The sequence below is a fragment of the Amia ocellicauda genome, chromosome 5, assembly GCF_036373705.1.
Source record: "Amia ocellicauda isolate fAmiCal2 chromosome 5, fAmiCal2.hap1, whole genome shotgun sequence".
NCBI classification, from domain to species: domain Eukaryota; kingdom Metazoa; phylum Chordata; class Actinopteri; order Amiiformes; family Amiidae; genus Amia; species Amia ocellicauda.
Window position 1 is genome coordinate 1,049,959 of NC_089854.1, and position 14,612 is coordinate 1,064,570.

General features: G+C 42.3%; 1 protein-coding gene across 1 annotated transcript; it reads right to left on the reverse strand.

Moving 5' to 3' along the window:
* Nucleotides 1-420: 420 nt before the first annotated feature.
* On the reverse strand, nt 421-14,266 carry LOC136750494 (sodium- and chloride-dependent GABA transporter 2-like). The gene is made up of 14 exons (XM_066705651.1): nt 14,071-14,266; nt 9,705-9,839; nt 8,973-9,113; nt 8,354-8,441; nt 8,097-8,229; nt 7,778-7,912; nt 7,315-7,418; nt 6,992-7,116; nt 6,618-6,730; nt 6,389-6,526; nt 6,132-6,234; nt 2,280-2,380; nt 1,987-2,157; nt 421-1,869 (listed from the first exon to the last, which is right to left on the reverse strand). The coding sequence occupies exons 1-14, from the start codon at nt 14,264-14,266 to the stop codon at nt 1,738-1,740; spliced, it is 1,815 nt and encodes a 604-aa protein (XP_066561748.1). The 3' UTR covers nt 421-1,737.
* Nucleotides 14,267-14,612: the final 346 nt, after the last annotated feature.

A 14,612-nucleotide genomic window follows, 5' to 3' on the forward strand; every position in this document is an offset into this window, starting at 1 on the left:
CACTCCGTCCAGCACACATTTTGAGGAGACAACTTTTCTTTCAAATACTTATCTAACACAGCTGCAATGAAAATGCCTTAACATTAGTATCCTTTTGGCAACATACAATTGCATTTAGATTTGTCTAGCTATTTATACAATCATGTTAACAATTCACTTTTCCACGTTTCCAAACCACACTCAACATACAGACTGCCGGTCTACGTTCAGAAACACACCTGTGTGTTTGAGTTCCAGTGAATAAAAACTAAATAACAAAAGATGGCTGTGTGTGTAGCTTAATAGTATTAGTTTGTTTGTTGCTCTTCTTTCCTTTTCTGTCATTGCTAGCATCACAGAAGTGTTTGTTTTTTATGTGGCTTAACATACCAGCTGTAGATTTGTAGTCGTTTAATTGCACTGCATATATTATACACTTAACAATGTTAACAATTTATTTTGTCAAAGTATTTCCATGCATAACATCTGCATTGTTTGCGTTCTTAAAGCACAGATGTCCACAGATATGCGCAGATCTGCGGAAATCTGTGCTACACAAAGGTACATTCTAGTTTAGCCAATCACAGACAAGACACAAAAAATCCCACCCTCACATCAATCTTCATTACAGGTAGTTAAGTGTCCAAATGCGGGATGCAAACTTTGTCACTGATGTGTGTGCCCATCCACCCTGATATTGTTGTTTTCTTCATCTCTATAACTGACTGCAGTGGAATGACAACACTTTTAATACACCAGTACAACACATGTGACAGTGTAATTTCATTGATAGCTCATTATATTGATAGGTAAGTGTATTCTCAAATGTCTTACAAGTTGATACAACTGCATAGGTTTATGATTGGATTGTTTACAAAAGTCAAACATTCTTCACAGATCTAGCCTCTTTTCATCTCAGAGTGCACCAGATTAATGCATGTAACTGTTTAAATGTACACAATTTTCTCACGGGGGGACATGCCCCCGGACCCCCTAGAAAGGCCTCTGGGAAACATTGGGACTTCATTATTTTTTTATGTCTGTTGGTAACCTATACTATGTATACTATATTTATTTTTGACAACCATATTTACCATGGGTATTAATTAAGTATCTAACTGTCGAAGAATCATTACGGGGGTTGTAGGCACAAAGCAATTTTACCAAAAACAGCCCAACAAATGTTTCTTGATAACAACGAAGAACAAACATTAACACATTTGTTTCTACATCTCACAGACTACACCAGAAGGAAATTCAGTCCATCCCCAAGCCTAATCAAACAAGCCAATATGTTTTACTTCTTAAATGTATGTATGTGTGTGTATTGATTTGAACCAAAATTAATGTTTGTTTGTAATCAATTTTACAGTATTTAATCCCATTCTGGTCTGTTTTCTGCTGCAGCATGATTTTCTCAAGTATTTAGAGCCTGGGCAAAGTATTACAATTCTGGAACAGTTAGCCTATATTATATAGTTATTATTCTGTAGTTTTTAAGGTGTGTTAATGCTTGGTGAATTGCATTCTGCAACTTGTCCCATATGGAAGTGATAAGTGGTTTCATGGTCTTCTGAAACGAACGAATTGACCCTTGTTCACATCAATTGGACTGAGCTTTGTGACCAATAGCAGGATGCTTGTCCCAAGAGCACAGTGTTGGACACTGGACTGTTTCAGGGGAGTCTGTTCTAATGGGCCTCCTGTACAGAACTGCACTAACAATGAAAGCTGCTGAAGAGAATGAAGACATTGTACTCAGAGCCACTGTGAGGAGTACTCATTAGTACTCAGGAGAGCAACAGGGTCAGAGTCCAAGATAGAACAGTCTCCTTTCTGCTTCCGGGTGAGAGGCAGATCCTGGGAAGGATGACACAGGAGGCACAGACGCTGTGGAGACACCAACAGCAGACAGGCCAGTCACTGACCTCCACTCAGACAGAGAGAGAGAGAGAGAGAGAGAGAGAGAGAGAGAGAGAGAGAGAGAGAGAGATAGGAAGCGGGTACCTGGCGCAGAGTTCCTGGAGTCTGGCTGAATTTATACACCATCCACACAGGGACACAGACAGCAGAGGACAGTGTGAGGCACCAGCCCAGGACATATGCCCAGTCTGGGTACACATAGGTGTTGTTATACTTCAGAGGGGAGTATCTGACCAGGGAGTAGATGAAGGTGCTCTGGGGGGAGGAGAGGAAAAGAGTCAGCTCCACCATAGAGGTCCCAGACGCACGCACACACACACTTATACAGATTCACCAGCAAGACAGAGTTTAATGGAGGACCATGGTGCAACACTCACGGTGCACACAGCCGGGGTGATGTAGAGCCAGCAGTACCCAACCAGAGGCCAAGGACGATAGCCGATCATGTCCTCGATGTTGCGATAGAAGAGATCAGCTCCTGTAAAACCCCATCAGCCAAGAGAGGCATTTCAGTGACAATGTGATTACTGATTCAACAGACTCACTCTGTGATGTGAGTTTAATTCTGTGAGACGTCTGAAAGCCTCCCTGAGGGCAAGGTACAACTGATTTAATGCTATGGCATATACCGCACCTCTGGGGGTTTGTAGCATTTACCCCATTCAAACTGAAACAATTGGTGGCATTTCATTAGCGTACAGGTACAGGAGAGTACAAGTGGTACAGTAAACAGAAGTATTTACAAGTTGCCACAGACAGAGACAGGAGAGTACAGGTGAGAGGCAGCCGTCTTGTTGTTTTCCTAGTTTCAGACCAGTCTTTGTATTCCTCATTTTGCATTGTCTGTAGTTTGCCTTAATTGAAGTCAATTCAGTTCAGCTGCTGAGTTGGTGAAAGTAAATAGGTTGTAGAAAGGTGAGTTAGTCTAGGACTAGCAGGAATGCTGTTGCAGGAGGAGTCAGGTGGGGCCAGTTAGGTGTGAATTGGTGGCAGGTAGACAAAAGCTACTTAAAGCAGCTGTTGAGAAAGAGCTGTGCTGTTTCTCGGAGAGAGAAAGTTAAGTCGTTGATTAAGGAACAGGAACCAAGGAAGTGTAATATTTAGAAGCATGTGGCCACTACAGTGTCAGGTTTGCAGAATGATTGTCTTCCTGGATGAACTCATCCAAGAAGATTTCATTTGTGAATGCTGTCGGCAGGTTGAAATCCGAGAGATCAAGGTCCGTGATCTTGAGGTTCAGCTTGTTGATCTGCGCTGTATTCGAGATATAGAAGAATTAGTGAATCAGCCCATGAGAGAGAACCTAGGAGAGTTCAAACCTTAGAGCAGGACAGTGTAGAGAACTGCTGGGTTACAGTAGGTCATAACCGCAGAAAAGGGTGCGCATATCCCTTAGAGACATCCCAAGAGCTAGAATTGCCCAACAGGTTCCAACTGCTGGACACCGAGTTGGACAGTGACAGCTCAGACGGTGATGGGAGGGCAGTTGAGCACCAGAGCACCAAAGTGTCCACTCCCCCTAAGAAGAAGGAGGTAGTTATAGTAGGAGACTCAATTCTTAGAGGCGTAGATCACACAGTGTGTTCTAGTGATAAGGAGACCCGCATGGTATCTTGCCTGCCTGGTGCTCAGGTTGCAGATCTCCCTAAACTAGTAAACGGGCTACTGGCCTAAGTGGGGGGAATCCACTGGTCATGGTCCACATTGGAACCAATGACATAGGAAAAGGTAGGACAGAGGTTCTGCAAGACAAATGTAAAGAGTTAGGAACAAAACTTAAGAGCAGAACCTCCACGGTAGTTTTCTCTGAAATACTTCCGGTACCACGTGCCAGGCCAGGGAGACAGGCAGAGAATAGAAAGTTTAACACGTGGTTGAAATCTTGGTGTAGGGAAGAGGGGTTTAGATTTATGGAGCATTGGTCTTTCTTCTGGGATAGATGGGACCTGTACAAACCAGACGGTCTACATCTGAAGAGAAGAGGGCTAATGCATTAGGAGATCGTATGTGCAGAGCAATTGAGAATAATTTAAACTAGGGATGAGGGGGGCAGGGAGCTCTGACAATGGGAGATGTTCCACTAAGGAAAGAAATCTGCTAGTAGGAAAGTCCTGAAATGTTTGTACCTCAATGCCAGGAGTATAAGGAACAAGATGTTGGACTTGGAAGCCACAGTGCTGGCTTGTGACTATGATGTTGTAGGAGTGATGAAAACATGGCTTACAGAAAATGATGGGGATAAATACAAGTTGGAAGGATACACACAGTTTAGGAGGGACAGGCAAGATCAAAGAGGGGGTGGGGTAGCATTATATGTGAGAAATGACATTGAGGCAGAAGAAACAGAATCTTTCTGGGTGAAACTTTTGAATAAAAGATCTGAAGGATTAGTGGTAGGAGTGTTACAGGCCACCCAACTCAGATATTCAGAAAGATGCTGCATTGTACAGTGTAATCAGGACTGCATGTAGCAAGGATGTGGCTGTAATAATGAGGGATTTCAATTTCCCAGACATAGACTGGGAAAGCCCGGTTGGGACTACAGAAGCAGAAATAGAAATGGTTGAGATGGTAAATTACTGCTTTCTAACTCAAGTTGTCAGGGAACCAACCAGGGAGAGTGCATGCATTGACCTGATCTTTTCAAATGACCAAGACAGAGTCAGAGGGACACTTGTTAGAGAACCAATGGCAAATTGTGATCACAATATGGTTAGCTTTGAGGCATTCTTCCAAAAAACAAGGTCCAAGTCTAAAACAATGGTCTACAATTTTAGAAAAGCAAACCTTGAAGGTATGAGGCAGCACTTAGAAGAGTTAGACTGGAGCACACTGGATACAGATTCAGTTGAAAATGGTTGGTTATATTTTAAGCATATACTACTTGAGGTTCAGTACATTGTTAAAAGTGTAGAATTTAAAATGAGGGAAGTCATGTTAACACAATTCTGGGCTCCTCACTTCAAGAAAGATATCGCTGCTCTAGAGGCAGTTCAGAGGAGAGCAACCAGACTAATTCCAGGTCTGAAGGGAAAGTCCTACTGAGAGACTGAGGAACTGAACCATTTCACCCTGGAACAGAGGAGACTACATGGGGACTTGATTCAAGTCTTCAAAATCATGAAAGGCATCGACCACATCAAACCAGAGGAGCTTTTCCAGATCTGCAGGGACACACGCACCCAGGGACACAAATTGGGCTTCAAGGCATTCAAGACAGAAAACAGGAGACACTTCTTCACACAGAGAGGCTTCACAATCTGAACAAACTGAAGAGACAATTTGGGAACATTCAAAAACAGACTGGATAGGATCCTTGAATCACTTAATTATTAATGGACACCAAACCAGCACAATGGGTTGAATGGCCTCCTCTCATGTGTAAACTTTCTGATGTTCTTAAGCCTCCTTTGAACAATAATGAAACGAAAAATAGAACAGGTCGTGCGAATACGCACCTAGATTGACGTATTTGCTTTTCCCTCTTGACTATTTGTCCTTGGTAGCGAGTCCAAACCAAACCGGCGCCTGGTTAGAACAATATCTCAGTAAACACGATGGAAGGAATCTGGCAAAATGGGGACCTGATCAAACTTTTACAAACAAGACCAGAATATTGGTCCGTGTCTCCTCTCCCAAATCCACATGCTTCTGTAGCATCTCGTTCCCATGGCTACAGCTCTCTTGACGGCAGTCTGTTTTCTGTGTGAACGGGTACATACTGCCATTTTCCTGGCATTCAAAGCCAGTGTGAATGGTGTGCAACAGGAAAAAACGTTACCCGCATTTTGCCAGCATTTCAGTGTGAATGGGGCTGTTGTGACTAAAGTCCCATTCACGTTAGTATCCTTAACCCTGCCCAGCGACACGGTCTCCAGCTGGTTGGGTATTTGATCTCACATTGCGGTTTCAGTTAGATCTGTAGGACGTCCACAGTGCACAGTGCATCTCTCCCCGCCCTACCCCGGGTCAGTGCTGGCTGGGTGACCTTACCTCCTTGGAGGCTCTTGACCTGGGTGGACCTGCTTTCTGCCCTGCATGGCTTTCACTGTCACAACAATCAGAGAGCGGGTCATTGGTGGGTGTGCTTGTGTGAGAGGAGCTCAGGAGGTCAGAAGCATTGCATGTCAGGGAATTCACAAAGGAAAAAAAAACTAATGTTCATTTTAAAAAGTCAGTTATCTGAAAATAAAGAGGGTTTGAAGAGCAGTGATCCTGCGTACACCTACCGTACACCCATCCCACGCAAATGGTCTGAAACACAGCGATGGACAGAAGGCAGGTCCCATTGCAGGCATAGTAGTCAAACAGCTGGAACACATATATTCCACCCTGCAGAGAGACGGGTGAGTCTGTGAGAGACGTCACTGTTGGGACATTGAAGATGCTGTTCGGTAGCTGTTGGTGGATTGGCTGTGTCACTGTGACAACCCTCAAGTAAATCCACACCTCCTACACCGGCCATTACTGTTCCTTCAGTTCTTACCTCAGTGAGCATGAGGAGCCCAATCAGGAAGCAGAGCACGGAGAACAGCAGCAGCAGGAGCTCCCGCCGGTATGCCCTCCGCAGGGCCGAGGGGAACGAATCCAAGATGGCCGTCATCACCGTCTCAACACCCACAAACTGCAGAGCGACAAACAGCACTGCCCTGTGATTCCTCTAAACAGGTTCCTGCCCCTTCCCAGAGTACAGGGACCCGCAAACAAAGACTCACCTGTGTGTCCAGCCCCAGCAGGATGATCATGATGAAGAAGCAGACGGCCCAGAGCTGGGGCAGGGGCATCATGGCCACCGCCCGGGGATAAGCAATGAACGCCAGCCCAGGACCTGCACACAGGGAGAGGGGGACAATACAACTAGAGTAATCTGAAATGGGAAATGCCATATTAAATATGAATATGTACAGCAGAGTATAGTTCCTGGGCAGTTATATGTTACAGTTATCAAAGAAAACTAACAGCAGATGCCATTGGTAATCTCAATGTAAACTGTATTAGTGTTTACATGAACAGGAAGCTGATACTATGCCTGCTTTCAACAGACCATGACAGGACAGTGCTTTCAGTAGCCATCAGCTCTGCTGCTTACCAGACTCGGCCACTAGTGAGATGGGCACTCCCTGCTCCTGCGCCATGAAGCCCAGCACAGAGAAAATGGCGAACCCGGCCACGAAGCTGGTGCCACTGTTCAGCAGACACAGGTAGAGGGAGTCCCTGCAAAGGGAGAGGCCATGAGCACCCCCTGACCAGCACAGCACAGCCTAGAGCTGAGCCTGAGGAGACAACAGCTGACAGCTGCATGTGCATTCATAGACACTGAGAGTATCTGTGTGCAGTGTTGTCTAGGAGGATTCACACAGAAATACAGGAGTGCAACAAGAAGTTATCATCCAGCATAGTCACCGCACTCACTTGTAGAAGTTGTTGTGATATTTGTTGTAACTGCCAAGTGCCAGTAACCCTCCCACACAAACACTGTACGAGAAGAAAATCTGTGTTCCTGCATCTATCCAAACCTGAGGGACACAGACAGAGAGCATTGCGTGACTTTTTATTATTTAACCATAACAATGTGGACATCTGGAAATGTTGGGACATGAGAAATTAGACCATAGCGATCAGGTAGAGAACACACTTTGTGTTGTGCTTGTAAAAACAGTTTAATGGTGTAAACGTTAACATCAAAATAACAATATAAACTTCAAACGTTATTGTTAGAAAATATCCTGATGAAATCTTGCTGTTAATGATTCCCTGTCTTCAATATTACATCAGGTTTGAAAGGGATGGTTTGTGTTAGTCTCGTACTGTACATGGATACAGATAAATGTCTTCTGAGTTCAAGGCTGTGAGGGCAGCATGTGTCCTGATGTACCTGTGGGTCAGTCAGCCGGGCGGGGTCAGGGTAGAGGTAGAAGAGCAGCCCGTCAGCAGCGCCAGGTAGGGTGAGCCCTCTGACCAGCAGCGCCAGCAGCATCACATAGGGGAACGTGGCTGTGAAGTACACCACCTGATGGCAGACAAACGCAGTGGATTTCTATACAGCTTTAGTCACCTATAGTGCTCACAACAGTGACACAAGTTCAACCCAACTTTCAGCATCCTGACACAGGCTCTCTCAGGGCTAAGAATTCATGAGGCCTCCTGTCTCATATGGAAAACATCACACAACCTCAGTGGCCCGAGGCGATCACCTTCCCTGTGGACTTCACCCCCTTCCAGACACTGAAGTAGCAGATGATCCAGGCAAGCAGGAGGCACAGGGCCAGCTCCCATCTCAGGGCACCCACCTGGCAAATCCCCACTGAGATGCCCAGAACTCGTCTCCTGAAGGGAGCAGGAAGAAAACTTTCAAGATCGTACGAAATACAGATCTATGTTTAGTGGAGGATATGAATGTGTGAATTTGATTGTGTCGCTTTTTACTAGTGGGTTTCTGAAATAAACTTACTGCCAAAACTCCTCTACAGCAGAGGTGGCCTTTTCTGGGTCCGTCCAGTTGGATGTGCGGTTCTGGTTGTCAAACTCCACACAGGAATCTGTTAGAGTTACCAACACAGTGAGGAGTGTTGAGTTTGAGTGAAGCGCTGAGGTCCCAAGACAGTCCAGAGAGTCAACAAAAATAGCCTTAGTCTTATTTACATTTGATAATTCATGCTTCTGTGATGTTTATAACTATTTAAGAGCACAAATTCTCTAACATGACATTGAAGGTCAATGGCAACGGCTATAGTGGACATTCCTGCACTCATCAGCCAATTGCATGATCCCTCAAAACTTGTGGCACTGTGTTGTGTGACAAAACTGCACATTTTTGAGAGGCTTTGTATTGTCCCCAGCACAAGGTGTGTAATGATCACGCTGTTTAATCAGCTTCTTGATATGTCACACCTATCTGGAGGATGGATTATCTTGACAAAGGAGGAATTTTGTAAATTATCCAGATTTCCCTTTTCTCATTTATCGAGTTTGCTTATGGAAAACTTGAGTTCTAGATTATAGGTTCTAGTGTTCCTGATCTCCACCTGCCGTATGGTATTGCAGATGCCTCTGTGTGTGAGCTTCAGTACCTGTGTTCCAGGTGTTTGTGCAGCTGGCCCAGGCCAGCTCAGAGCTGAAGGAGTGGAACAGGTAGAAGAAAGCCCAGGCCTGGATCAGGATATATGTGGTGCTGCTGTAGACCATGATTACCACACAGCCAATGCCAATTCCTGGACACAAAGAAGGCACACTGTGACTGCAGTTTAGAAACTTCCTAGCAGATTATTTACACTATAGGTTTATCCCACCCAAGATGGTGCGCAGGATTAAACGTATCGATTTTAGTGGTGAAGCAGCTAAATAATGAAGACAAAACAAAAATAACCCAGTAAGCTTTATATATCCATAATACCAGAGGAATCACTTATTCTATATCATCTGCAGAGTGTCAGAATATTCTACTTTAAAACGTGGACAATAAATCATCCAAACACACAACAAATTACATTTCAACCTGAGGACTGTGCACTGTGTGTCGTGTCAGAGCTACATGGGCAAACAGCTTCCTGCAAACAATAAGACTTTACAGAACAATCACATCCTGACTCCCTGAGAGTGGTGCACCCAGGTGTAATGATTCAGTGCAGCCCCACTGTGCCAGAGCTGGGATTCAAGACCAGCATCCTGCAAGTGCAAGTCCACATGTACCATTACAACACCAACAGAATTGTCTCCCTGCAGTCCTCTAGCTACGTGGGTGAACTCACTACACAGGTCCTGAGAGAAGAGCACAGGAGAACGAATGCAGCCGGAGTTCCCACCTTCAAACAGGGGGCAGATCTTCCTCCAGCAGGTCTGGCCCGCCTGGCTGGTGTACTGCCCCAGACCCGTCTCCAGGATAAAAAGAGGTATGCCACAGGTCAGCATGAACAGGACATAGGGGATGAGGAAGGCACCTTCAACAAAGGAGAAGATACGACAACTATGGAAGATATTAGCCTTTTACACTTTTCTTTTTAGTTTACTTTTTCTGATAATTAACAATTTGAAGATGGTGGAGATGGGAATGTTTCAGTGCTAGTTGAAAGGTGGGGGATTATCATTTTGAACTTTTTCAGAATTCACTTTTAAAGTACTGTTGGTAGTTCAGAACAACTATCTGTAGTTTTATGTGTAGGCTTAAACACTAAGTGTATAAAAAACACATCTGAAGTTGAGACCTCTGAGAAGTCCGGCTCACCCGGCTTACACTGAAGAAACGAGACAAGCTACTTCGTACAGAATTCCATTAAATAAATGAACTTGTTAATTAGCCCTACACCTTTGCTAAAATGAATCCAGTTGCTGAATGAAGATGCAGCAAACAAGCCATTCTGATGGTCAGTTCAATATCCTGCCTCCGAACAGCTGAGCAATGTTACTGACTGGGAGAGTAATTGCACGTTGTGGCAATTGAATACAGTATTAACAAATGGAAAGTAAACTACTTTAACATATTAGTCTCTGCATATGAACAAAGGACGTATTATAGGCGTAATATAGGGCACTTTTTTGGAAGGGGGGCTGCGGGAAATTTGACATTTGACCTGAACTTGAGTTGAACTTGGGGGGGGGGGCCCTTCTTAGGGGGCGGGGGTGCTTGTACCGCTTCACAGAATAATTATCATATTGATGGGTGGAGTTGACAGGGCACTGAAGGAATGTGCAGGGTGGTGGGGGTCTTCAACTGTTTTTCAAACCCTCCAAAAGATTTGTCTTTAAGCCAGACTGATTCTGTAGTAATATAGCTCTTTTTCTCTATACGTGTGAAGCTCCAAAAGAGTCCTATTTATACCCTTCAGATTCTTTAGAAAACATAGATATTTTTTCCTACGCGAGTGAAGCTCCAAAGAGTTGTATTTAAGTCCTCCCGATTATTTAGTAGAATAGCTGTTTTTCCCAGACAGATGTGGCTCTGTTTACATTTCAGGCGATGTGACTGGGCCCCCCTAATCACCGGATAACGGAATGCGGCGAGAGATAGCATTCTGTAGAAGCGGTGGGGGTAGTGGGTAGTTTGAGAGGCACAAGTCATTTTCCCCAAACAGCTTGTATTAGGAACATCTTGTTAAAATAATAAGCAATAACAACATATATAAAGAATGAAAAATAAATCAGGATAATTAGGGATAAAAATTTAAATAAATAAAAGAAAGAAAGAAAGAAAGAAAGAGAAATAATGAATGAAATAAAAGAGAAACTGTATTAAATAAGTAATTTCTTCACACCGCGTTACTTAGTAATAATTAAATGTCTAGAGATCTCGATTGTGTTAGAAGCTGTCTCCTCACCAAGAGATGGTGTAAAACATACGTGCCCAGATACCCTGAACATAGATGAAATTAAAAGACATGTAAAGCTTGAATAAATACAATGATCAAGTGTGTGTGTATGTGTGTGTGTGTGTGTCTGTGTGTTTACATATACAGTGAGGGCAAAAAGTATTTGATCCCCTGCTGATTTTGTACGTTTGCCCACTGACAAAGGAATGATCAGTCTATCATTTTAATGGTAGGTGTATTTTAACAGTGAGAGACAGAATAACAACAAATAAATCCAGAAAAACGCATTTCAAAAAAGTTATTAATTGATTTGCATGTTAATGAGGGAAATAAGTATTTGATCCCCTGTCAATCAGCAAGATTTCTGACTCCCATGTGTCTTTTATACAGGTAAAGAGCTTAGGAGATTAGGAGTAATCTCTTATATATATATATATATGAATTTACACCTTAAACCACCCGTGTTTAAAACTATGTAAAAAATATAGTTATATAATCAGTTGACCCTAACCATTATGACATCAACATTTAATACACACGTTTAAAATGAAATAAATAAAATAATCTTTTCTATAGGTTTCTATACATCTCGTATTATATTTTATTACATTTTAGAACCAAAATACCCCTTTAGACAATGGGGGTTTATTAAGCGGGTTCTCTATCTCTATATGTCTCTCTCTCTCCACGCGTGATTGATGATACACCCCCACCCCCACCACCACTACCACACGTGTTATCTTTTAACACATAGCGGCTGTATGTATCTCCTGATTCCTAAATGTTTTGCAGTAACCATCATTCATTAAATCAATATCATGTTTTTAGGTCTTCATACAGCCTAACGGTTAAGAATAATGATTATATGTTGATAGCCTTATAGTTACAGGTTTCCAACATCGTTTCAGATATAATTATTTATTACATTATTGTGTTAAGTTAAACTTTTTTTTTTTTTTTAATAAATACAAGCGACTAGAGAACAGCTCGTTCTCATCAGACTGTCTGAGCCCTTGAGATAAGCGTTCCAGCCTGCCCTCAGTATATATGTAAACACACAGACACATATGTTCCTAATACAAGCTGTTTGGGGAAAATGACTTGTGCATCTCAAACTACCCACTACCCCCACCGCTTCTACAGAATGCTATCTCTCGCCACATTCCGTTATCCGGTGATTAGGGGGGCCCAGTCACATCGCCTGAAATGTAAACAGAGCCACATCTGTCTGGGAAAAACAGCTATTCTACTAAATAATCGGGAGGACTTAAATACAACTCTTTGGAGCTTCACTCGCGTAGGGAAAAATATCTATGTTTTCTAAAGAATCTGAAGGGTATAAATAGAGCTCTTTTGGAGCTTCACACGTATAGAGAAAAAGAGCTATATTACTACAGAATCAGTCTGGCTTAAAGACAAATCTTTTGGAGGGTTTGAAAAACAGTTGAAGACCCCCACCACCCTGTACATTCCTTCGGTGCCCTGTCAACTCCACCCATCAATATGGTCATTATTCTGTGACACACCCCCCCTTCCAGGAAGGCCCCCCCAAGAGTTCAACTCAAGTTCAGGTCAAAGGTCAAATCCCCCGCAGCCCCCTTCCAGAAAAGTGCCATATATTACTACTTATTATTATGATTAATTAGGTATGTCACCAATTACCCCATTGGCATTGGTGCAGTCAGATAGAGGGTTAAATAAATTTAAATTTGATACCAAAACCATGCCTGTACCTTAAGTTATCACCAGGTAACACTCGTATAATTCTACTACAAATTCTAATAATAGAACTTGAAAACAAAACTGTGATCGAAAACATTAAAAGAGCTCATATCAAAGATAATTGAATGAAACTCTCAGCAAAACCAGACTAAAGCATCTTAAAAAGAATAAGCCAGTAACCCTTTTGGTAGACAGTGGAATTCATTTAATTGACTAATTAATTGAAATGTCATGTAAAGATGCTCTAAATTAAAAAATAATTAAGGATATGTCTAATAAATGACAAATAGATTATATTACTTATTGTTCTTAATAAATGTTGGTAATAGAATTCAGTAAGGTTAATTTGATGAAAATAATAATAATGCATTTAATTAAGTACTAAGAAGGCATTACTAATAGTACATATGGAATATAAATAAGGGTAAAATAAACCCAAGACATAAATGTCAAAGAGAACTTTGACGTTGACTTCCAGGAACAGTGAACACAAGACATTTATTTTATAAACACAGTTTCTTAGTCAGTCAGATTGTGACATTTATTGACAAGGCAAAAGCAGAAGAAGTAAACAAATAACTGACCAAAATCAATAATCATTCATTACATAAAATTAATATTGCACTGAAATCACTATTTTAAATGTCTATAAACATTTAAAATATTATCTGAGGTGAAATAATTGAACTTCAATGTACTGGGATAGTTTAGCATGGACAGAATGAATGGCCATTTTCACTGGTTTCTCGACTTGATGGTTTGACCGGGAGATTCGAGGTGTTAAATTACTACTTTCAAATAAATTAATCATCACGAAACTTCATCAGTATTTAGATAAAACATAATACTAAATATTTATTTACCTCTTTTTGGTGTCCAAAACCTCAATTTGTCACAGAGGAAGGTGGACATTGACCGGTGTTTTTAAACATTGAATGCCAATTGTGGCATTCCTGGTGTGACGGACGCACTCTCGATCTTCCGGGTAGAGGAATCAAAGGTTTTTTAAAAACAGTCTAACAACAAATTCACTTTTTTCCATATTAAAAGCAATGGATGTGAATTAAACTGTCAGGATATATTTTGAAAGTATTTGTACAACTATTAATCTAAAAAAAGATGAAACCCCACCTTGATAACTCACCTCCTCCGTTCTTGTAGCACAGGTATGGAAACCTCCACAGGTTCCCCAGCCCGACAATCTGCCCAGCCACAGCCAGGAGGAACTCCCACTTGTTTGCCCACTGCCCCCTGTCCTTTATCTTCTGCCCCTTCTGCCCCGGGCTGCTCTCCTCCAGTGTCAGTTCACACTGGACTTCTGCCTGGAGATCCTCAGCCATGCTGAACATTGTGAACAACTCTAATTGATGACAGTGAATGAAAGAAACATTATGAAATATCACGTGTGAAACTTTGCTGCCTTACAAGTGTTTATTTTTTTAAGATGTTCCTTGTTTGAGATATGCTTTCATCACAAGGTCAGTACTCCAACCCAACACTGTCTAGCAGTGCTGATGGGGAGAGAACATACAGTTTTTATGTGATTGTCTCATGACAATATGTGTAATATGTAAATATTGTGTAAAGATGATGCCTGTATTCTGAGTGTTGCTGCTGTAGTATAAATTGTCTAACTCAAAGCCTTGATGGTTTAAGTCACTGCTGTATAACTGAGGTTGTACGGTG